Source organism: Mustela nivalis, assembly GCF_964662115.1.
Source record: "Mustela nivalis genome assembly, chromosome: 5".
Classification (NCBI taxonomy): Eukaryota; Metazoa; Chordata; class Mammalia; order Carnivora; family Mustelidae; genus Mustela; species Mustela nivalis.
In genome coordinates, this window is record NC_139024.1 from 70,753,160 (window position 1) to 70,779,390 (window position 26,231).

The 26,231-nt window shown below is 36.7% G+C and overlaps 1 protein-coding gene across 6 annotated transcripts in view; it reads right to left on the reverse strand.

Annotated features, from left to right (window-relative positions):
* LAMA2 (laminin subunit alpha 2) overlaps positions 1–26,231 on the reverse strand; it is a 641,423-nt gene that overhangs the window by 322,090 nt on the left and 293,102 nt on the right. For all 6 annotated transcript variants that reach the window (XM_082731189.1, XM_082731188.1, XM_082731187.1 and 3 more), the window contains exon 12: positions 23,442–23,615. In XM_082731189.1, coding sequence (XP_082587315.1) covers positions 23,442–23,615 — 174 coding nt within the window. The remainder of the gene's footprint in view (positions 1–23,441; positions 23,616–26,231) is intronic.

Genomic DNA, 26,231 nt, shown 5'->3' on the forward strand with positions numbered 1-26,231 from the left:
GTAGTGTCTTACTACAGGTAGTTTATTGACATTCATTTCTCTAACTTAAAGGAAGGCTGAATTTAATACCAAGAAGAGTAGGTAATTGCCCAAAAAAACCCTCCTAAGATTGACCAAATGACTTAGCATTCATATAATTGACATAATTACAAACCTAATAGACTGGATATAGAAACCAGATGTTGGGATTTGTATATGAAAAAAAGTAACTTAAGGATATGAGATTCTAAAAATACATATTTTGTATCCAAATCACACTCTTTGTATTATCTGTATTTTTTTTTTTTAAGATTTTATTTATTTAACAGAGAGCTCACAATTCGGCAGAGGCAGGCCGAGAGAGGAGAGGGAAGCAGGCTTCCCGCTGAATAGAGAGCCCAATGTGGAGCTAGATCCCAGGACCCTGAGATCATGCCCTGAGCTGAAGGCAGAGTCTTAATCCACTGAGCCACAAGGTGCTCCTGTATTACCTGTATTTTAAGAGTACTTATTTTCTTGCTTCAGAATCTAATTTCAAAATTAAGGACTTAGTTCATATTTAGGTATATTATGTGTTTCTGATAATAACAATGTCTTCCAAGTATTCTCAATAACTTTATTTTCTAATTGTTCAACCAAATTCATGCCTTGTAAATAAAATGTTAAGATTGCACTTTAATATTAGTATTCTTTTATTACTTATTAAGTTACTATTCACTGTATTGGGAAAATAATTTCCATCAAGAATAAAAGTGGATCTCATATATACTTCCATGATTCAAGCCTGACTAGCCTTTATCATGAGAAATACCTTTCGTTTAATGTAGATTATTACATAACCCCCCCAAATTGTCTTTTGTATTTCAACCATTAATTAATACTTACTTGTAACACAGCATCATTCATTACATATTCTAGAAAAGTAAAAATCTACTTACCAAAATTAGCTTAAGGCTATTCAGATAAGCATGTGTTTCCATCCTCATTCCAAGGAACATCATTTTAATTATAGGGATTACTTAATATTTATATAATGTACCAGAATATGCTCTAGGCAATCTTAATGTATGAAAGACATGTTTTGCCCTCTAGGATAGTCTTCTATCCTCAAACTGACATGAAAACAAAGGAGAATAGTTTTCATAAAATATCAACAATAAAGTTGCCATCTCTAAAATGATGCTTATTCCATACAATCTAACTGTAGATTACAGTAGTTTTCTAACCAGAGACTGTTTCCTAGTTGTTTTGTGCTTATTTATAATTTGTTACAGAGAATTTGCTTTCTGACTCATGATTTCTGTCATACATCGAGTTCATGTTTGTCCTGCACAGCAGGGTATAGACCACCATTATTGCCCTTGCTTGTACTGATCAGGAGGCTGCAATTTGTTGGTAGTCAATGGTTCTATTTCTTTCATAGGTACTTTTGAAAACATAAAGCGGGGGGGAATAAAGTGACAGAACCTCTTCCTCCAGATTTAGTCAACTGAAATTCACTGTATAATTTTGGATACTGAGTCAAGTTATTTGTTTTCCTGGAAATATCAAGTGAAGAAATGGGGTAAAGAATTGTCCAGTTCCTGTTACATACCAGATGTTTTATATTATTAAATGAAATCATCATGATAATTCTATGAAGTAGCATTTAAAATCTTCATTATATAGCTAAAGTGGCAAAAAAAAATAAGGTGAAAGAATTTCTTTACAATCTTATAGTTAGTAAATGCTATGTTCTAAAATGTTAGGTTCTAAAAATTTTACTTACATAATACTCTCTAGCTCTATCCATGTCATTGTAAATGACAAGATTTCATTCTTTTTTTTTTTTTAAGATTTATTCAAGAGAGAATGTATGTGTAGAGTGAGAGAGAGAAGGATCAGGGTTAGAGAGAGAGGGTGAAGGAGATTTCCCACTGAGCAGTGAGCCCGATTTTGGGTTTGATCCTGGGACTCCAAGACCTGAGCCAAAGGCAAACACTTAACCAACTGAGCCACCCGGGCACCCCCAGATTTCATTCTTTTTTATGGCTCAATAATATTCTACTGGATCTATATGTCACATTTTCTTTTTCCATTCATCAGTTAATAGACACTTGGGCTGTTTCCATAATGTGGCTATTGGGACTTCATCAATATGAAAAGCTCTGCACAGTGAAAGAAACAATCAATAAAACTAAAAGGTAACCTATGGAACAGCAGCAGATATTTGCAAATGACACAGCTAAGAATGGGTTAGTATCCAAAATATAAAAAGAACATATAAAACTCAATACTCCAAAAATGAAGAATACAATTAAAGAATGGGTAGGAGACATGAACAGACATTTTCCAAAGGAGACATACAGATGGCCAACATACACATGAGAAGTTATCAACATCACCGATCGTCAGAAAAATACAAATCAAAACCACAATGAGATATCACCTCATACCTGTCAGAATGGATAAAGTCAACAACACAAGAAAATCAAGTGTTGGCAAGGATATGGAGAAAGGGAAACCCGCTTGCTCTGTTGGTGGGAATGCAAAACGGTACAGCCACTGGGGAAAATAGTATTGAGGTTCCTCAAAAATTAAACAAACAAACAAACTACTCAACTACCCAGCAATTGCACTACTAGGTATTTACCCCCAAATTACAAAAATACTAACTCAAAGGGATACATGAACCCCAATGTTTATAGCAGCATTATCTACAATGACACCATCACATTTGCTATTATACCATACAACCTTCAGAAATATATTTTGTCTGGTCTGAAGATATACCCCTCAGCATCCTAGCATCCCCAGAAACACATTTATGTGCCATAGAATGGATAAACATTATCTCTAGTTTCTTCTTTTAGAATTTAAAAACAAGCAAACAAAAACTTCTAGATACAGGGGAATGTCTAAGTCTGAAGTTTGGTAGTAGGTTACATTTATAGCTCACACACTACATATAACGCTGTATGAATTCACTAGGACTTAAAAACTCTGACTTGAATAGTTTCTTGGGACCTTATTCCTTCTTTTAGATGATAAGCCTTGCAAGGGCTTTGTAGGCAGCATGTTACCCATAACCTTGAGATGCACAGGTGTTGTTTCTCACAACAAAGTGGAGAATTTTCAAGATAGTCGCTGCAGCTAGAGCAATATATTTAATTTCTAAGTCATTTGATCCCATCGTCTAAAGAAGAAAATGGTACAAAAGTCAATTGTTTTCCTATACACTAGCAATGAAAATGTATTTGAAATTCAAAGCACAGTATCATTTACATTCGCCCCCCCCCAAAAAAAAATTCAAAATGCTTATGGACAAATGTAACAAAATATGTACAAGAGTTTGAGGAAAACCACAACACTGATGAAAGAAATCAATGAAGAACTAATTCAGAATATATCCCAGGTTCATGCACAGAAATATTCAATGTTGTTAAGATATCCATTCTCAACTTGGCGAATTGATTCAATGCAATCCCAAATCAAAATCCTAGCAAGTTATTTTGTACATATCAACATATTAATATTAAAGTTATATGGAGAGTCAAAGACCCAGAATAGGCCAAGACCATACTGAAGGAGACTAAAGATGAAGGGCTGCCATTACCAATCTTTAAGACTGTTTATAAAGCTACAGTAATCTAGACAGTATAGTGTCAACCAAATAATAGACAAATAGATCAGTGGAAGAGAATAGAGGGCTAAGGAACAGACCCACACAAATACAGTCATTTGATTTTTAATGAAGAAGCAAAGGTAGGGGCACCTTGGTGGCTCAGTTGTTAAGTGTCTGCCTTCAGCTCAGGTCATGATCCCAGCGTGCTGGGAGCAAGCCCCACATCAGGCACCCTGCTGGGTGGGATGCCTGCTTCTCCCTCTCCCACTCCCCCTGCTTGTGTTCCTGTTCTTGCTATCTCTCTGTGTCAAATAAATAAAATAAAATCTTAAAAAAGAAAAAAAGAAGCAAAGTTCAATGGAGAAATCTTTTCAACAAATGGTGCTGGACCAACTGGATATACAAATGCAAAAGAAAAAAAGAAGAAGAAAAATCTAGATATTTAGATATAGACCTTACACCTTTCACAAAAATTAACTAAAAATAAATGATAGATCTCAAAATAAATCATGTGAAATTCAAAGTCATAAAAACCTAGAAGACAGTATGGGAGAAATGAGGTGACTTCAGGTTTGGTGATAACTTTTTAGATATAATACCAAAGGTGTGACGTGTGAAAGTAAATTTGTTTAAGTTAGACTTTGTTAAAATTCAAAATATTGTTCTCTGAAAAAGACACTATCAAGAGAAAGACAAGATGAGCCATAGTTTGGGAGAAAATATTTGCAAAAAACATAACTGACAGAGAATTTGTAATCAAAATGCACAGAGAACTCTTAAATCCCTACAATAAGAATATTAACAATCTAGTTTTAAAAATATGGACACTTCACCAAAGATTGCATACAGATGGCAAATAAGTATATGAAAAGATGCTCAATGTCATACATCATTAGGGAATCACAAATTAAAGCAAGGCAATACCACTACTCCCCTCTTTGAATGGTCAAAGTCCAAAACACTAACAACACCAAATCCTGATAGAGATGTGGGGCATTAGGAACTCTCATTTATTTTTAGTGAGAATGCAAAATGGTCCTGCCACATTAGAAGGGCACTTGGGCCATTTCTTATATAGTTAAACATTCTCTTTCCAAATGACCCAAAGGAGTTGGAAACTTAGATCCTCACTAAAATTTATGTTCACATAAAAACCTGCATGCAAGTATTTATAACAGCTTTATGCATCGTCATCCAAACTTGGAAAGCTATCAAGATGTTCTTTAGTAGGTGAATAGATAAATAAACTACTACCATCCAGAAAATAGAATATTATTCAACACTAAAAAGAAATGAGCTATCAAGCCATGAAAAGACATGGAGGAACCTTAGATGTATATTACCAAGTGGAACAAACCAATGTGAAAAGGCTATGTACCACGTGATTCCAACTACATGACATTCTAGGAAAGACAAAACTATGGAGATAGTAAAGAATGTAGACTCTCTTATATTTGTCATTTCTTCTAAAAATTTTAGATTATGAAAGGAACAAGTCTACTGGGAAACATGCCAAAGCAAAGTCATGTCTGCTCAGGGGATGCAGAGAGCTAGAAAGACAGCCAGACGTAGGACACCCCAATAAACATTTGACATGCTTTAAAAGGCGTGCATTTCTCTTGCAGAGAACATTTTGGAATCCAGAAGACTAAACTGTACTAAGTCAAACGTTTAAATTAAAAGCTGCAGCTGACCAAATATTATTATATGTGTTTATTTTATTATCTTGAAAGGCAGCTGCTTCCCCAGTGAAAGCAAATTAAACTTGGTTAACAAACTTCTTTAATTTGAAGGCATGAACTCTAAATTGTTGTCTGAAAACAAGAGTCATGATTTTAATGTACCTTGACTGTAAAGTAAATAGCCTACTCTTTTCTCTGCCTTGCAAAGAAAAAATGGAAAGAGATCTACAGTGTAAATCAGGGGGTCATAAACTTAATGTCAGCCTGGTCTCTGGAGAAGCTCTATGTCTTTGTCTAAGTGACTTAATCCCTCAGGATCTCAGTTTCCCTATTCCATTCCAGGTATTCTCAATGTGCAAAACAGATTAAGGCACTCTGGTTTGAGAGGAAAAGGGGTTCTTTATCTTTTCTCTCATACCTCCTGCCCTAGCACTAGAAGGACCACACAGAACACAGTGTGAAAACCACTTCACAGAATATTGCCTAAATTCTTTCCAGTTCTGAAATTCTTTGTTTCCATGTAAATATTCAAAACATCTTAACTTCCTCCCAATTCACAAAGAAGAAGACTATTACCCAAACAATATTGCTTAGGCTCATAAAATTTGAGAGCTGGGAAAGAATTTGGCAGACTATTTGGGCCCTTCGCCTGGTGCTGAATGGACATGACCTTACATGATCCAGATTTTTTTTTAATCTCAGACAGGCAATTCTGAAAAAAATTCAACCAAGTATTTGCTCTAAGGTTTCTTTCTTTCTTTCTCTCTCTCTTTTTTTTTTTTTTTTTTTTTAATTTGGGCCATTTCTACTTCTCTTTCCTCTAGTTCATCTTATGGAAACAAAAATAATTATTATCCGCTCAGAGCATGCGTTTTTTCACCCAACAGGGAATTTTTAAGCTCCTGTGCTATCCAGAGCATTCTGCTAGGCTCTACAGGGACAAAAGGGAACAGATTATTTTTTTAAATTTTTATCCTTTTTAAAATTTATTATTATTATTATTATTATTATTATTTTAAAGATTTTATTTATTTGAGAGAGAGAGAGAGATCACAAGTAGGCAGAGAGTCAGGCAGAGAGAGAGGAGGAAGAAGGCTCCCCGCTGAGCAGAGAGCCCAACGTGGGGCTCGATCCCAGGAGCCTGGGATCATGACCTGAGCCGAAGGCAGAGGCTTTAACCCACTGAGCCACCCAGGCGCCCCTAAAAATTATTATTTTTTATTGTGTTATTTTAGTCATCATTAGTTTCTGATGTAGTATTCCAAGATTCATTGTTTATGTATAACACCCAGTGCTCCATGTAATGTGTGCCCTCCTTAATACCCACTACTGGGTTCACACACCCCCCCGACCCCTTCCCTCTAAAACCCTCAGTTTGTTCCTCAGAGTCCACAGTCTCTCATGGTTCGTCTCCCCCTCCAATACCCACCCTCTTCATTTTTCCCTTCCTTCTCCTAATGTCCTCCATGCTATTCCTTATGCTCCACAAGTAAGTGAAACCATATGATAATTGACTTTCTCTGCTTGACTTATTTCACTCAGCATAATCTCCTCCAGTCCTATCCACGTTGTTGCAATAGTTGGGTATTCATCCTTTCTGATGGCTGAGTAATATTTCATTGTATATATGGACCACATCTTTATCCATTCACCTACTGAAGGGCATCTTGGCTCTTTCGACAGTTTGGCTATTGTGGACATTGCTGCTATGAACATTGGGGTGCTTGTGGCCCTTCTTTTTACTACATCTGTATTTTTGGGATAAATACCCAGTAGTGCAATTGCTGGGTCACAGGGTAGCTCTATTTTTAACTTTTTGAGGAACCCCACACTGTTTTCCAAAGTGGCTGAAAAAAATGTTCATCATCATTAGCCATAAGGGAACAGGATCTAGTTTCCCCCAGGAAGCTACACTTTAGGGAGGACTATTTCTCATGTCCGGTGGTCAGAAGTCTCAGGGGAAGAACTCCGGAAAGGCCTGATTCAGCCAGTAGTAGTAGAAGGGGTACTGAGAGAAGTTTCTTACAGAAGTCGATGCTTGGGCTGCATTTTGAAGGATGAATAGAAGTTAGTCACTCGGAAAAACAGGAGAAGTGAATTTCAGACAAAAATAAAAAATAAAAACCGTGAAATAGGAAAGTACAAGAGAGTATGGGATACGTATGGCCATTTTATTAGCCGGACCCCAGGTTTCCTCCTGAGCTACAAGTCCGGACTGGTCTTAGAGCTTTCACTTAATCCTTAAGGAAACAGGATTTTTTAAACAGGAAACTGAGGCAATCAAATTGGAGTTTCATAAAGATCTACCTCGATCAGGCATGTGAGTTAAGTATTAGATTGGGGAAGCTTGAGGTAGAATGAAAGTTCTATGGCTTTTTTTTAAATCTAGGTAGGAAATGATGTGGGCCGAGCAGCAACTGCTCAGTGTCTTGAATCATTTTAGTAGCTTTGCTCTGACACATCTCAGATTTTCTATGTCTGGGCTTATGTATCATCAGTGCATCTGGATATGGACAATAGCTCAGCTGAGAAACATTTGTTTCTTTTCAATTAATGTCATGTAGTCACCTTATTATACTTTATAGAGTTACTATGTCATTGTTAGGAGTCAGCTGATTGCATGATTCTCCTTGGTGTTAGAATCATAAACTTAAATCTGCAGGAGGTTTTGTACCATGTTTCTCCAAATCCTAGGTTTCTTCAAGGGAAACTGCAGATGAGGTCAATAGAGACAGAGCTCCTAGCCCTGTCACTCCCTATAACCAGAACAAATTCTGCCAGCAACACCATTGCCATCAAAATTGCCTATCCTACCACACCCAGCACCGTCCTGTCACCCACCTAAACCATTGTTCTTGTTTTTGCATGTTCTGATTAAGACTGTGCCTGAAAAACAGTTTCTGCTGCTAAGGTCCCCCGAATTCACCAGTGAAGAATGGAGGCCCAGTGAAGGGAAAGGTCTGCCTGTGGTTAGCTGAGCTCTCATGGCAAAGCTGTTAATCCATATTCAGGGAGAGCTGGAACCTCTTCTAGAATCTTAAAGTGTCCTCAACCCCCATGTTATATTCTGGTCCTGTCCAGTGTCCTTATTTCAAATATTAAGGGCAGTACAGCTTAAATTTCCTATTAAAAAAGAAAACAGCTTCTAAGATTCACTTTTTCCTATGTGAGTGTGTATTGTTGTGTGTATTATAGGTGTATTTCTGTTTGTAATGAGGTTGATAAATAGATTCAGATTTACATATTTTGTGGTGACAAAAGAAGGGGTTATTTTAAGGTTTCCTTGTATAGGTTAAACTACTGAGCAAGAAAGTAAACGTCTGAATTCAGACTAAGGCATGCCACATGATTCTTTTTTGTTGTTTTGTTTTAAGTGTTGGGAATGTTAAGTTCAGGAACCCTCTAGAGATGCTTAGCACATCATTAGTAGTTTCTCAAAGGAGTCATAAAAGAGTGGCCCTCAAAATTTTATGGGTCAAGAGTCACTTGGGGAGGTTATTAAAGTGTAGATTTCCACCCATCTCCCCCAGGTCTTCTGACTGAGTGAATCTGGAATGGGGAGGGGGTCAATAATCCGTTTGCTATAAAGAGGTGACGTGATGTAGAGGGGCACCAGACTTGAGAGACTACTGTGGCCATAACTAGACCTCAGACAAGGCTAGCTTATTGGTGAGTCTGAACTTTCTAACCTGACATATCTGCTTTAAGTGAAAAGACGGCCCTGCATGTCAGGCACATGCAATCAAAGCCGTTCCTGCTACATCTTATGGGATCTACCTGCCCGCAGAGAATTCACGTGTTTGGCACAACCGAAGATGGTTTCTTGTTTCAAACACTCATTCCACCCGTCATCCTCCAAATATCTGCTAGAGAATGACATACAGTAAATTTGCTCCAATGTTTCCTGTGTAAAGTTTCGAAAGAGTTTGGGATCAAGAGCAGAATCATGATTGGATATTAACATAATCAAATTGTATCTCTCTCCTTGTTTTGAAAGTAAAAACAAAATAAAGCATTTTGACTTTTATACGAAATCATCACATCTCCATTTAAAACTATTTGATATAAGAAGAACAATGCCCTGCTTATTTCTTTTCCTGTGATGATGAGTAAAAATAAGCTTAAAGCAGCAAATGGCTCCAGGGACCTTCAATGGCCTATAAAGCTTTTTGGTTGTCGGCTATTTCCAGTGCTATTTCATCATAAAGGACTTACTTCCCGAACACCGAGGCTGATGATCACTTTGTACCCAGCCCCAGATGAAAACTGGAGAAAAGACATTTACTCAAAGACCAGACTACCTCTTGATAAATTTGGACTAAAGGAGAGAGATCCTAATAGACAGTTACTTTCTAAATTAAAATACACTAAAAATTAAATAAATATGAAGAGATTCTTTCTACCCTTTCCCTTTCCTGCTCTCTTTCTTTCTTTCTTTTTTCTTTCATGTCTCCTTTCTTCTTTTTCCTTCCTTCTCTCCTTCCTTCCTATGTGTGTATAGCCTTTCTAAAATTTCAATAAAATACTGTCTGACTTCCAATTAGGTCCTTCTTGGAGTTAAGGATAATCGCTAATACCGAGTGCTTCTTATTTATCACAAGGCACTGTCTTGAACAACTCTGTGAAGTGGGTATTACTATTTCTACTTTATACAAGGAGAAACAAATGGCACAGAAGAAAACAAGTCAACTACATTATGCTCACACAGATCCTTTCTCTGAGAATGAAAGCCAACACAACCCCCTATTCTTGTGTTAGTGCTGGGAATAAGCATAATTCCAAACCCCTATTTTAAACCATTCTCCAAACAAGCTCCAAGAAAACCTAGTTCACAGGCTGCGATCCACCCAAGCTGGCTCGCTCATAGACTAACTAAACGCTCTTCAACAATTACTTCAGGACTCTGGTCTCACTCTCACTCATTTTTGACAAAGCCGAGGCTATGGTATCATAAACTCTTCCCAGTTGCCTTCTGTAAAAAAATCACGTTGAAATTTCCCAACCTTTCCCTTAAAACCAGTGAATATCCTCCTCAGATGTTTACCTTCTAAGACACTACTAACACTCTGTCAAGGTGGCTGGTGTTCCCCTTACTGTAGTACCTTCATAAACTTAATTTTGTTTGGTCAACAGATTTTTTGGGGGGAAGTTGGCAGCTCACATCTGTCTAATACTTATGAGGACTGGAATATCGTATTTTGTTATAGATGCAATAACACTTTCTCCGCTAACTCTTTTCAAACCAAAATATCACTACAGCAGAAAAAGAAAATTCATATCAAGCTTCAATAACTGCTTAAAGAACTTCTGGCATTTATTGAAAATAAAAAATGAGAAATTAAACTATTTATACTTACATGATTCCTAAACCAACAATTTTTACAAAACTTTTCTACAAATAAAGGAGTCTGAGCGATTCTCCCAGCCCACATGAAATATAACTGTGGAATTTAATAAGATTAAATTAATTAAAGATACATACTCCTAAATTTAAAATATATATATATATATATATATGCTTGTGTGTATATTACAAGCATCTTCAATGAAAGAAAATATTTTTATTCCGAAATTTTACTCCATCAGGAGACCAACAAGAATAAGGAATTCAAACACTGAAAGCAGCAAACAAAAACGGGATGGGGGGTGGGGTGGCAGGGGGAGGAAGCAAAACCTGTTATCTCAAAATGATGAGGTAGCCAGGAAGTAGTTCTTCTTCTTAATAAGGGAAACGTCATTTGGTAAATATTTCAGGTGTGAACACTCAACATACAAGAGTTCCCATTTCTTTGGAAATAGCTGTAAATATATTCATCTGAGTAAAACAATCATCTGTGTCTAGTCATGCATGCTCTCTGCTCCTGCGGTTGTCACTGCTGTCGATCTCAAGTTGAAAGGTAATGGCCTCATGATTCAAGGAAACTGCTGAAGTGTGTACTCAGGCTTCAGTTGGAGAGATGGGTTCATTTATCATCATAATAAGCTATTACCATCGAGAGGTCACAACTCATTGAAGAGACAGTCAGTCTAATTGGCTCAATTCCATTAGCTTTTGACGTGCCTCAAGGAGATAAGCACTCTTTTGCAGGTAATTTTCAATCACCCAACAAACTACTTGTTTAATAATTCATCACATTTCAGATTGGGGTCTTATCACATAGCTCCTTTTTCCATGTGGCAAATGTTGGATTTCAACTAAATGGAATCAGAGACCTGGGTAATAGAAGAGCTTCCAACAAAGTAAAGTAAGACAGCACCTGCTTGACTCAACTTCTACTGCTGGAAGTGATGAGAAAACCTCAGGAATAAAAATGTGAACTTTATGCTTCTATGGTAGGCACTGCTGACAATAATGGAATTTCCTGAAAGTATCTGGAAAGATAAGTGTACTATTCCAATTCTTGTGATTAATTAAGCTTGTCAACCCATTTTTAGCTTGTAAGATTGGGACACTTAATACTTATTTAAATGATCACATTAAAGCAGTAATTTTTACAACAAAGTCTACAATAGAGAAGCAATAGTTTATAACAGATCAAATTAAAAATAAAGGCTGTTCTACTTAAAATACCTTATTTTACATCTTTGATAATCTGTTCACTGAAGGCATAGACACTCTCTAGAGGCAAACTCCCCTCAATTTAAATGCTAGTTGTGACTCTAAACAGATAACCTTATAATTGTAAATATATATCTTGTTCTCCACTAGTTTTTGCACAAAAGGTGAGCATATATGTACTATTCTACTTTCAGGCTAAATTACTTAACAATATATTTTGGATCATTCCATATTAGCCTATTTAGAATTTCTTTCCTTATTTAAAATTTTATAGCATTTGGTTACATGTATTTACTCAAACTTATTTAATTTGTCTCTCAATGAAAGACATTTTTTATGGGCACCAAAAACATTTATGAATGAATGACTTTGCATTTCTTATGTTTATATACACTTGTAGGATAAATTTCCAGAAGGGAAATATGCAAGCACATGTACATTTGTAACTCTGGCAAAGATTTCTAAGTTGGTTTTCTTGGATTGCATCTATGTATATCCTCACTACCAATATATAAGGATCTTTGCCCCCTTTTGTTTTAAAGATTTATTTATTTGAGAGAGAGAGAGAGAGAGCATGAGCAGGAGGGACAGAGGGAGAAAGAGAGAAAGAGAATCTCAAGCAGACTCTGAGCTGCGAGCAGAACCTGAATTAGGGCTCAATCCCAGGACCCTGAAACCAGGGCCTGAGCTGAAACCAAGAGTCAGACACTTAATCAACTGAGCCACCCAAGCGCCCCAGGATCTTTGTCCTTTTAAAGTCTCAGTAATTCTGTGCTATCCATTTTTTCCCCTCTTTTCTAAAATGGATGACAAATGATTTCCTGGTGTAGTTATCATACTGAGTCAGGTTAAACACTGTTTCATATCTTTCCATTTTCATGCAGTAATAATTAGCAAACATCACTCTATTACGTTTAAGTCATATAGCATATATTCCCTTTTCTATAAACTGTATCTGTTGCCCATTTTTCTGTTGGACTATTGGCTTTTCTCATCAATTTCAATAACCTCTTTAGATATTTTGTATCTCTGCACATTATAAGAAGGAAATGTGGAATTTTAAAAAAAGAATTGGTATCTTATCAGTTGTATACTTTTGCTAGCGCTGCCATATGAACGTAGGACACATGGAGTGTCCTAAATAATGGAAATTCATTATCTCACGGTTCTGGAGGATTTCAGTCCTAAGTCAAGGTGTTGGCAGGGTTGGTTCCTCCTGGGGCTGAGGGAGAGGCCTCTGTTTTACGTTTCCCTCTCTGGATTGTATCTGGCTGTCTTCATGCTCCCATAGACATTCTCCCTGTACGAGGGTCTGTCTCTAAATTTTCCCTTTTCATAAGGACACCAATATTATTGAATTGGGATCTATCTTAATGATCACCTTAATGATATTATAGCTGCAGGCTGTTGATTGTGTTTATCATGCTTATAAAATTTACTTCTCTAATCAGTTACTGATGGGCAGAAATCGCAAATTCCTTTACATACTAGGCCTTCAGTGAAGCAGGAATAGTGAGATACTTATCAAGTCATTTGCTTGGAATGACATGAAGTGATGATTTTTAGCTTTATTTTGGTACATTCAAGATAAAGTATAAAACATTCTGCAGGCTTCTCAAAAATCTAGTTAACTGATCAAATTTCTTCACAGCTGCAAACCCACTGCTTAATTCATATAATCTACTTATTTGCTAAAATTAACTCTCTGTGATTGTTCATTTTTATCTTTAATGGTATCTTGTCCCTTACCACCATTAGATGCTCCGTCAGACAGTAGGAAATAGGGGATAGAGTGCTCTTCAACAAACATCTTTAATTGATACAGACTATCTCTGATATAAATTCCTACAGTGCACAGTTATAGAAAGTCCTGAGGAAATTGGCATTTATTGAACAGCTTTTGGGTGCTAAGGGCATTTTAGAGGGCTTTGCCCAATTCTAAGGCTGGAACTCTCATTTTGTAGATAATGAAGGACTCAACTAAATTATGGAATGTGTCCAGATCATAAGACTAATAAGGTAGATATCTGGAATTTGAATCAGATCTGTGAAGGGCATAAGGACCAAAACACTAAAAATAACTGACTGTGACTTCTCCTTACTTAATTAATCCCCTTCAATCAATTCTCATGAAAAGGCAGAAAGAAAATAATGTAGGAGTTTGCTAGCCAATGATCAAGGAGTCAGCAGGATGGTCTTTTCCAAGGGCTGCAATGGAAGAACCTGTTCCAGGTTCTTGTCCTTGGTTTCTAGATGGCCAACCTTTCTGTGTCTTTATGACATCTTCTTCTTAACACGCATCTGTCTTTCATCCTTCCCTACCAACTTGAGCTCCTGTATCAAAACCAACAATTCATCAGTTCCTGTGCTTTTCCACTGAGCTCCACATAGAATACCCATAAAGTGTTATTAATAAAAATGGAGGAAAAAATTGTAGTTTTACATTAAGATTTGATTGAAACTTTTTCAAATTGGTGTTGATTTTGCTTTCTTTGGTTTTGAGATGGGGAATGGAGGTTGAAGAAGGGAGAACATTTACATTCTTATTATAGCACAGTCTTTTCATAATTTCTTTTTTTTTTTCTTTTCATAATTTCAATGAAAACTGTATATAAAGGGTACTTGAAATTCTATTTTAAGTCTGTGTGTCTTGTTATTATTCAGTAACCACTATGTTAAGCCCAGGGCTAAAGAGATGACTAGCCTGAGGTCCTGTGTTAGGCAGCAATCAGTGGAGAAAACATTATTTTATACTGTTTGGATACTCTTAATTTCATATCGTAGGAACAAATTTCCCTCTGGCATCATATTCCTTTCACCAGAAGAACTTTCTACATTTCTTCTAACTATGTATAGTTGGTGAAAAAAAGTAGTTAAGCCTTTATTTCTCTGAAAAACTCTTTGTTCGCCTACCTTTTTGAGAATATTTTGGCCTACTAAAGAATTCTGGATTGACTTTTTTGTGTGTTGTTGTTTCTTTTCCCTCTGATACTTTAAAATATCTGTGTACTATATTCTAGTTCACATCCTGGCTGACAAGAATCTTCTATTTTTCTTATCTTTGTTCTTCTATACATGTTGTACTTATTTTCCTTTGACTGCTTTTAAGATTCTCTGTCTTCCTCTTTTTTTTTTCCATTTAATTCAATTCATATATGCTTTGGCATGATTTCTTATCATTTTAAGATCTGTTTTCATTGACTGATTTTCTTCCTGGTTATGGTTCAACTGCTCTGGCTTGTTCACATGCTTGGTAATTTTTGATTTGATGCCAGACATGCTGAATTTTACATTGTTGGGTGTTGGATTTTGTTGTAATTAAGTAATATTGGACTTTGTTCTGACATGCAGTTAATTTACTTGGGACAAGTTGATTTCTTTTAAGGTTTGCTTTCGAGATGTGTTAGGGTGAATTTAGAACAGTCTGTTATCCCCGGGCTAATTTAACCCTTCTACTAAGACAGTCTCTCAGCACATTACCTGACGTCCTTCCCATTATGAAGATAGTCCATATTAGGTGGTGGGAAAATGAACTATTACCACCTCTGTGTCAGCTCCAGGAATTGTTTCCGTTTGTTACTTATTGGTATTTCTTTCACCAGCCTTCAGGGATCTTCTCCCTTCCATCTCAATACTTAGCCAGGCTGGAGGTCTTGCTTATAGCTTTACAGCTGTCTCTCTCCGCGTCTCTCTCTGGATATCTGTTGGTTTGTTTGTCTCTCTCCCTCTCTCTCCCCATATCCCTTTTCTCCAATATCCTGTTCCATGATTTCTAACCTTCATAACCTCCAATCTCTACCTTTCAAATCCTGATAATTGGGTTTTCCCTCCATACACCTGGAACTGCACCCATGCAATAATCTGGAACAGTTGTAAGCTTTACTTCATTTGTTTCTCTTTTCTGAGAGACCACAGACCCCATACAATTTGTTGTCTAGTGTCTTAAAATTGTTGTTTCACACTTTTTCTTAAGTTTTCTTATTTAAGGCAGGTGGGTAAATTGATATTCTACTATTTAGTTATTGTCAGAAGCAAAAAAAATCCAATGTATTATTTTTGATAAGCATTTTTAGAATGATTTTTGAAATTACAGTCTTTGCTTCAATCAGAATTTATTTTTATGTATAATGTAGGGATGCAAATTTTTTTTCTTCTGTTTTTAGATAACCAATGCATGAATAGCACTTATTACATGCCCTATTGTATCATTATCACCTGCAAAGTCTGTTTTGTCAAAAATCAAGTATCCATGGGATAATTCTGGGCTTTTTTTCTCAGTTTTCTTTCTTTCTCTCTCTCTTTCTTTCTTTCTTTCTGGTTTATTTATTTATTTGGGCAGGGGCTGGGCAAAAGCAAAGGGGAGGAAAAGTGTAGGGAGAAGGCAAGAAAGAGAGAGCCAGAGCCCCACTTAGGGCTTGATCCTACAACCCTGAGATCATGACCTGATGCTTAACTGACTGAGTCATTTAGGCTCCCTTCTCAGTTCCATTTTATCTATTTTGCATTTTTTATCTTTTTTTTCACATGAATTGCCTTTTGTCTTATTCTGTCTTTTTAAAATAAGTCCTAAGTCTTTATATCAAAAAAGTTTTGATTAAAAATCCATCTCCAGTTTTCGTTTTAGAATTTTCTCAAATTATTCTTCTTCCTTTGCTTTTCTGTATAAATTTAATCATTGGTACTTTTAATATTTTTTGCTATTATAAAGGACTGATTATAAAAGTATTTTGAACTTTTTTTGCTGATGTAAAGAAATACAATGGGCTTTCATAAATTAATTTTGTATACAGTTCCCCTTTTGATTCATTTATTAAATATTTTATCTTCTATATTTTATCTTTTGAGTTCATAAAACAGATAATCCTATCATCTACAAATGGTGGTTTTATTTCTTCCCTTCTAATCTCCATATATCTCTTATTTTCTATCTTGCTGCACCATCTAGGTCTTCCACTACAATGTTAAAAAAAAAGTGATCGTAGTGAAAATTGTTTCATGTTTGTGATCTTAAAGAAGTTGTACAGCATTTTATATTAAATATTTTCTATTTCTTTTTGTGTAGATACTCTTCATCAGCTAAAGAAGTGCCTTTCCAATCTTTGCAATTTTTAAATTTTCTTTATTTTTATTTATTTTTTAAAAATTTTTAGAAAAGATTTTATTTATGACAGACAGAGATCACAAGTAGGCAGAGAGAGAGAGACGAGGAAGCAGGCTCCCCACCGAGCAGAGATCCCAATGTGGGGCTTGATCCCAGGACCCTGGGATCATGACCTGAGCCGAAGGCAGAGGCTTTAACCTACTGAGCCACCCAGGCGCCCCTGAAATTTTTTTTAAAACCTCATGAATCATTTAATTTTGCCTATTTCTTTTTCTGCATCTACTGAGATCAATCATTTTACTTTTCTCTCTCTTTAGTCAGCCAATATGGCCAATTTCTTAAACTGATTTTTTGATATTTAACCAACCTGAACTCTTATGACAAAGGCAATGTGGTCAATTTTGTTTTGGCATTTTTATATATTACAAATTCAGACTGGTTATGCTTTGTTTAGGATCTATTTGCATGAGTGACTTTGGATAGGGATTTCTTTTTCATAACTCTCTTGAAGGTTTGATATCAAGCATAAAATTGCTCAAGGAGTAATCCCCATGATTCTGTACTCTAGAAAACTTGTATAAGATTGATTCTTTTTTTTTTTTTTTTTTTTTAGGTTTGAATAGTGATTGAAATTACCCATAAACAAAATAGACCTGGTGGTCTCTTATTGGGAAGATTTCCTTGACTATTAATTCACTTGTTTTAATATTGATATGACTTCTAGGATTTTCCCCTTGAACCAGGTTTATTAATTTTTATTTTTCTAGAAATTTTTTTATTTTTATAAATGACTAAATTTATTGTGTGTAAAGTTTTCATGATTTTCTTTATTATTATTATTTTATGAAGTAATTTTAGTTATGTCCATATTTACATTTCTAAAATCATTTATGTATATCTTTACCCACTTTTTTTCCCTATAAATTATGCTAGAGCTTTGTAATTCCTCTAAAAACAACTTTTTGGGGGCTCCTGGGTGGCTCAGTGGGTTAAGCCGCTGCCTTCGGCTCAGGTCATGATCCCAGTGTCCTGGGATCGAGTCCCACAACGGGCTCCTTGCACAGCAGGGAGCCTGCTTCTCTCTCTGCCTCTCCCTGCCACTTTGCCTGCTTGTGCACTCTTTCTCTCTCTCTGACAAATAAATAAATAAAATCTTAAAAAAAAATAAAAAATAAAAATAAAAAAACAATTTTTGGGGGTTTGTGGCCTCTCTATTGATATCTGTTTTCTATTTCATTAATTTGTATTTATATAAACTCATATCTTTATTGTTTCATTCCTTATGCTTCCCTTTGGATAAGCTGCTTAAACATTTCTATGCCAAAGCCAAACACTTTACAAGTACTCATAAACATAAAAAAAAAACAAAACTAGTAGAAAAGGGCTTAACACATCTGGATTCTAGTCTTGAGTGCCATACTACTTGGGATATCTTGGCTTATCAGCTGATAACCTTGGTCATGTATCTTAAGATAGATGAAAGCATAAATGCACAAGTTGAATATTTTAGTTGACATCTTTTGTGCAGAATCTATATAACCATTACCTCTCTTGACCTGGACTATTTTTGTTGGCAACCATATCCCAAAGTTAACTGAGGCTGATATTACTGTTAAGTAAACTCCTTGCTGTTAAACTGAATGCTTCCCTATCTGGTACATATTCAGTTGCTCAGTTGTAAACACTGATCTTTGTCCCCACTGTACTTTGTTATAAGGTGCTGCAAACAAAATAACCCATATGAATATTAAAATGCTCTTTTATGCCAAAATTTGAATTCTAAAATTAGTGCTTTATCCATTTAATCAGGAAAAATATCAAGATACTGTTATGATAAGGTTAGGTAAGTTTGTGAGACCTTGAGTCCTTGTAGGTGGCATAATTTTGCATAGCAGACTTTACCATAGCTACGGGCAACAAATGAGTTCTCGGCTTTTTTTTTTTTTTTTTTGAAGATTTTATTTATTTATTTGACAGACGAAGATCACAAGTAGGCAGAGAGGCAGGCAAAGAGAGAGGGAAGCAGGTTCCCAGCTGAGCAGAGAGCCCGATGCGGGGCTTGATCCCAGGATCCTGGGATCATGACCTAAGCTCAAGGCAGAGGCTTAACACACTGAGCCACCCAGGTGCCCCTTTTTTAAATAAATAGATTTTTTTATATACCCCTAACACTTCATTTGGTTAGTTCTAGGCAGCAAATCTTCTTGACACTTCTCTACTGCCAAATCATTCTTAATGAGATCTGATTTATGAAATAAAAATTCAATCACAGTTGATTTGTCCTATTTACCTTTTTGGCCATGCCATTCTCCACCTACACAGTATCTTCTCAATTAATCCATTTGGTAATCCAAGGCTGAACTGAAGGAAGTTAAGGATGGGAGATCGGATTTGACCTTTACTTTTGAATAACTGTAAGTCACAAATACACATTCTGCTGTTGAGAGGAGAGGGGATCATGCTTATCAGTTTCTAATTTTTTTCATCATGCTTGAAGTCATTTCTCAACCCTGACATAAATCCTAAGTCAAGAGTCATTTCTGAACAAACTAATCAAAACTACTTCCATTGTTGTTGTTAAGCACAGAGCATCAATCACAAAGTATTTGTTGAGCTCCTTTTATGTGCCAAGAAGAACCACCCTGTCCTGTGAATCTCAAACATCAATCTCCTTCAAATCCACAGCTTCAATTTGAGATCTGAGTGACAGAACTGAAAGTCAAGCAAGCACAACAGAGAAGCACCAGAGATTACTTTTAGAAGCCAGATGCTATTTTGTCAGCAGGCTCATAATGTGCATCTTAAGCTAGGCTTTAGGTACTCTTGGCAACGACATGAAACCATTTACAAGCTTCCCTAAGCTAGAAACAGAAAAAGGCGACGTAATGTTGTAGAAAATAAGCATTGTTCTGTAAAGAACAAATCACATAAGATTAATTTAATAATGCTCCGAGACAGAACTGTAAACCTTAATGGTAATGTGGGAACAGTAGACAGTCCAAGCCAGATTCTCAGGGAATTTTACAGATGTGAAGAGAATTGTTTTTGGAAGCTGCATTAACTATTTCAGACCACTAGGGTAACCTTAAGTAAATGACTATTTCGATGTTCCAATAGCACTTAGTTTACTAAAGCAGTAAATTATTCCAACTCCGAAATACCCAAACTGTTTCTGAATAGTTGCTGTAGCCTGTAGCAAATCAGCAGGATGCCGTTCTCTAGTTCCTTCCATTCCTGCCTAGTCCCAAGCTTAAACCGATGCCCTACAACCAGGCATTAACTCTTGCCAAGCATTTTGAAAATGAAATGCTGCATAGTATACAACCCTGTGGGTGCCTGACTAAATCCTCTTTGACTCTCTTGAGTGAGGGGTGAGGGGGAATTAACACTGGATTGTGCCAATTGTGCTAAATAATGACCCACATGTGAGGGGGAAAAAAAAAACCAACATTTTCAAGATCGCTGTTGAGGAATTAATTCATAACTGAGATAGTGGAAATATTTAGATTGGCAGTATAGAAGTGTGCTGTGTTCTTCCAGGCCTCATGGACTATCCCTCCACATACTGACATCCAGTTCTGTGTGCCTCATGATCCCAGAAAGAGTCTGCAGCCAGTAAAAATGTTTCTTAGGATAAGAACTCTTCCTTCGCTAAATTGGCAAGTGTGCTTGAGTTTTATCACAATTGGGCTGGACCTCTATGTCAGCAAAGTGTATCCCATGTGGGAGCAGTTCCATTATTTGGAGTTAGGTTTCTGAAAAAAGGAAGGATGCCATGTGGCAACTTCATTATACTAGAATATAGCAGCCCATCTCCCTTCTGTTTTAAGTAGCTTTATAACTAAGTGATTTGGAAAATGTTTGAAAATTGGTTATACAAATATTTAACAAAGCTAATAGCATCCCATAAATATTTTTTGACTTAGGAATTAACACTAAAAAAGCGGAGGAGGGATGATATACCCACAGCCTCCTGGTCATGGATGTAAATGAAATTCAGTATCAAAGCAGATGCACCAGTTTCTTGATATACTATTTCTGTCAGATTCTGGCAATGGCTCTGATTTGAACAGCAATTACTGGTAAAGAATTTAGCCTCAACTGTTTAGGAAAGTGGCTTTATTGAATTTATAAACAAGGCCCTACAATTTTCCATTTCCTTAGCAAGATATTAAATCAACCACACTAAGCATGTCATCATGACTATAATTTACGTGATGTGACATGGCAGTTAAGATGCACTGAGGTAATTTGTGAGAGCTTGCAGTATTATTGTAGTATCAAAAATTTATATGGTTCAGTTATTAAGGCAAATTGTTTCATTCATACTGAAATATCTGACAGTAAACCACCAAGGGCTTCCACATTACATTAAAAAATGTCTTCCATATTCAAACAATTTGCACACCCTGTTACCATTATTTTGTTCACTGAGTGGAAGTCGAAGCACAGGCAAATACAGTTTTTTGATGTGGAAATGATCTGTGGGGGAATTGGAAGTGCTTCATTGTGGGTGGTTCTAAGAAATAGTTCAGCCAGGATAAAGGAAGTTATCTTTGGGCACCAACAACTAGGAACAGGATGTCCAAATTCTTTGCTCTGGTGCTATTTAGTATCCGATTTGCTTGCTCTCCTTATGTCAGTTTGATTTTCAGCCAACAGAAAGAAAAAGCATAAGACCGAATAAAAAATATGGAAAAAGCCATAAAGAATGTTCTATTATAAGCTGTTCTTAAATAGATTTCACCACTGTAAGAAAAAATAAGACCTTTGAAACACTTCCAATTTTGACCCAAGGCTCTTCTCTGAACTCCTCAAAACAGGGGCAAAATATTTAACAGTTTGTATATTTATCTTTTTTTTTCTAGCAATTTTAAGCTGCTTTATGTTATTTTATTCTTGTTAGGAATACAGGAGTTTCAAAAATAGAACAGGATAGAATGAGTTCTCATTGTAAAAGGCCTTACAAATACAAGTTTAATCGGATTTTTATTACAGCTGTAGAATTTTATGCCATATACACTGTCTCTTTTAAAGTACATATTCATTGAAAAACATGTTTTATTCATTAACACATTTTTCATAATAGCATTTAGAAGTCTGCTAAAAATAAGAAGCTGGCCACTGGTTAAATTCTTTTTTTTAATCAGCTAAAACCACCAGTTCCCATTCACTGAATATGTGAACTACTAAGTTTTTCTTTCTCGATACTCATACTCTGTGCAAGAGAACCACTAACAATAAATATATTTTGCTTGTTTTGTCAATGAAGATTTCATCAAAAACATCACTGTGTTCTTATAGGTGAAACTCAGAGGCTTACATAGCATCAAGTTGCTAAGGGAGTTTTCTGTCACCGTTACAATTTCTGGTGTGAGTAGGTAATTTAACTATCAGCTGATAAGGTACTAACTTTTGCAGAACAAGCAGACCATTCAGAATTACTATACCAAATATGGTTTCTGACAAACTCTTAGGCAAAATAAAATAATATGATAAAAGCAAAGGCCTCTACCTAGGTAGAGCTCGTCCACAAAAGAAAAAAAAAAAAAAAAACATAAAAACAAAAACGACCTGCATTTCTGAGGCTGCTGCATTTGTTTATCTGTATATATTTTAACGTATGTCTCAGTGGGCTTTAAAAACAAAGATGCTTTCAATCTGGCACTTCTTTTAGCGTAGTTTTCTTTTTGAGCTCCAGAAAATATGTTGTTTGCATAAGCATCATGGCCAGTATTAAGTTAGTTATCTAATAAATTTAATTTCCAATTAACATTCATACAAGGTAGAAAAATTAGCTATCTTGAATATCAGCTTTGAAATAAAATAGAAACAGAGGAGGAAAACTTCAGTAAGTATCCTACCATGGACAACTCTAGAAAAAACAGCTATTTCAAGTAAACACAGCACAGTTCCTTCCAATATTCATCATTTGTTTCACAAAAGCATCGTCAAGCTTTTGCAAAAATATCCTAGAGTCTTCCTCAGTATATTCAGTCATTCAAAAAGCATAAAAATGACTTAGACACTACCTCCCCCCACTGTCCCCCTAAAAAAGTTAGCATAGAACACCAACTGTGTAAAGTTGTATATTAAAGATGCTATAGACCATTCACTTTTGGTGTACATACTTCCCCCAGCGGGCCTGGGAGAAACATCCAACTTCAACTGATTTAGTTGCTTCTGGCTGCCTGATGCACCATGAATTTGTTGCGACCTTTATTTAAAAAAATACTTCAGGAACACCTGGGTGGCTCAGTTGGTTAAGCTGCTGCCTTCGGCTCAGGTTTATGATCCCAGAGTCCTGGGATCAAGTTCTGCATCAGGCTCCTAGCTTGGCGAGGAGCCTGCTTCTCTCCTTGCCTCTGCCTGCCACTCTGCCTACTCTCTCTCTCACTGACAAATAAATGAATAAATAAAATCTTTAAAAAAAATTAAAAAATACTTAATAAAACCCATTCTCTGTATTGATTGGCTAAAGCAAAGCAGCAAGAAGCTGGCACCGCACGGACTTACTTTGTTTCCCAGGTATGGAGCTGGTGCACTCCAGTAGTGACCCTGCGGAAAGGCACGGTGGGCTTCTTCACTGCGGATGCTGATCTGCTGAGGCGGGTCTAAGTCATCCTGCTGGGGAGCCACTTGAACATGGCCAGAGATGTCTGTCAGGTACCAGCCACGCATGTCTTGTATCTTTAAGAAAACACACGATCATCTTACTTAAGAAAAACAAAACCAAAAACCACGTCCACTTTTTTCTCTTTCCTATTCTGTATAGCGTCCAATCTTTGGAACTTAAAACAACAACACAACAACAACAAGAACAAAAAAACTATTCAAGTTTACAAAAATAGGAGAGCTGTGGAAAATGTGAAACTTATCATATGTACTCATCATAGAGTCTCATTGTGTTCTTGTTGATTCTAGGACTTTGGATAGTACTATGTAACCATGGGCTTTTATTGATCCAATGCTTTTTTTTTTTTTTAAAGATTTTATTTATTTATTTGACAGAGAGAGATCACAAGTAGACAGAGAGGCAGGCAGAGAGAGAGAGAGGAGGAAGCAGGCTCCCCGCTGAGCAAAGAGCCCAATGTGGGGCTCGATCCCAGGACCCTGAGATCATGACCTGAGCCAAAGGCAGCGGCTTAACCCACTGAGCCACCCAGGCGCCCCGATCCAATGCTTTTTAAGAAGTTATGACTCCAAATACTTCTTTTTAAAAAATGAAAATGTGTTCAAAGTTACACAGGGATTATACTGTTATATAAATTATCAGATAGCTGGGCTCTAAACTGCATATTTTTCATTCCACTAATAATTTCCTATTGCTTATGAGAAAAATAATTACAAAAGGTTTTACATATGTATTTGTAAAACATAGGAAGAAAAGAGATAAAATATGCAAGTGCCTGAAAGGTAGCTTTGCATTGTTTTTCTACCCCTTTCATTTAATTAAATTTCAGTTTTGAGGCTTAAGGACATTCGAATCCACTAGCCTGTTGCTATGGCCACAGCTCACAATACTATACCTCATCCTTCCCGTGGGGTTTGAAGTGCTGTAGGAATTCATAGCCTAGATCTTTGGCCCAGAAAAGGAAGGAGCCTTAAAGGAAAAATTAGGAACACATGATGATTTGCTCTTCCGTCTTTACATTCCGGCCGAGGGAGAGCATACAGCTCAATTCTAATTTAGACTGCCCCACCTAGTTGGGACAAAACATAAGATACGGGGTGCCTGGGTGGCTCAGTGGGTTAAGCCTCTGCCTTCAGTTCAGGTCATGATCTCAGGGTCCTGGGATGGAGCCCCGCATCGGGCTCTCTGCTCGGCAGGGAGCCTGCTTCCTCCTCTCTCTCTCTGCCTGCCTCTCTGCCTTCTTGTGATTTCTCTCTCTCTGTCAAATAAATAAATAAAATCTTAAAAAAAAAATACAGAGATTTGTGGCTACCAGGGTCCCACTTAGATATGTGTGAGTGGCTTGGTGTTATAGGTGATGGGGAGCAGAATAGTGATGATGAGAATATGTGGATAACATATTTTTAAATTTTTTTTTCAGGTAGAGGTCATTTGATTCTCCATCTCTCAAAATTGTGGAACAGCTGGGACTAGACCTTAAGAAATGTGTTACTTCCTTCTCTTCTCTTCCCAACATCATCCTTCAGGGATTCTAAGCACAGTGAGATTCAGAGGAAGGTCTTTCCAGAAGGCTTACTGAAACACAAATATCATTTGGACCTAACTGCTAAGAAACAAGGCTAAATGTCAGTTCTGCTCTGGCCATGAAAGTTTGATGTTAATGGAACAGTCTAGAGCGTGGGGTGAAACTTTACAAACAGGAGGGGAAGTGGGCTAGATGCCTAATTGCTATCGGTTCTATGCAATCTGCTCTGAAAGCAAATACATTTAATAGTGTACAGATTCTGATTTAGACATGAGAGGACAATCAGAAATCACTCATGGTATTTTAGACTTGACATAAAAGCAATACAGGCATAAAAGAATACTGTAGCGGGCGCCTGGGTGGCTCAGTGGATTAAGTCGCTGCCTTCGGCTCAGGTCATGATCTCAGGGTCCTGGGATCGGGTCCCGCATCGAGCTCTCTGCTCAGCGGGGAGCTTGCTTCCCTCTCTCTCTCTCTCTGCCTGCCTCTCTGTCTACTTGTGATCTCTCTCTGTCAAATAAATAAATCTTTAAAAAAAAAAAAAAGAATACTGTAGCTATGTTAAGTATTCCTTATCTGATTAAAGTTGAAGGGGTGTTTAGAAGGTAGTTTACTGCAAATGTGATATTTGTAAAGTACAACCCTGGTCCTATCACTCCCCTGATAAAATATCCCAGTATATTCTTATACTTCTCCAAGTATAAGAATCTAACTTAGCATTCGCAACCCTAGCGGTAGAGTTTCTCATTCTCCTCTAGGCTTCTCTTTCTCCAGCTTGCATCTGGCTACTCTGTAGTCTTAAGAGCTGCCATTCCGGCTATTTGAAATTCCCTGAGGGTCCCATTTTCCTCTTGCACATCCTCTATCAGGACACAAACCACAGTCTGTGCAGAGTTGAAAAGGCCATGGGGAGCAAACCTTCTTAATTTGTATACCAAAAACATTGATGAATGGAATACATAATTCTGCAAAGCCTATCTGATGCTTTCTCAATTGAATCCTATGCCCTTGGGGTTATAATCACATTAATCCCATTACTGCTTCTCAAAGTAATCATGGACACTGAAAAGACGAATATTTACTATTTCTAAGAGGTTCCAGCCTCCACGTGGCTACAAACAAAACCTTTAAGTCTTTGATCAAAGAT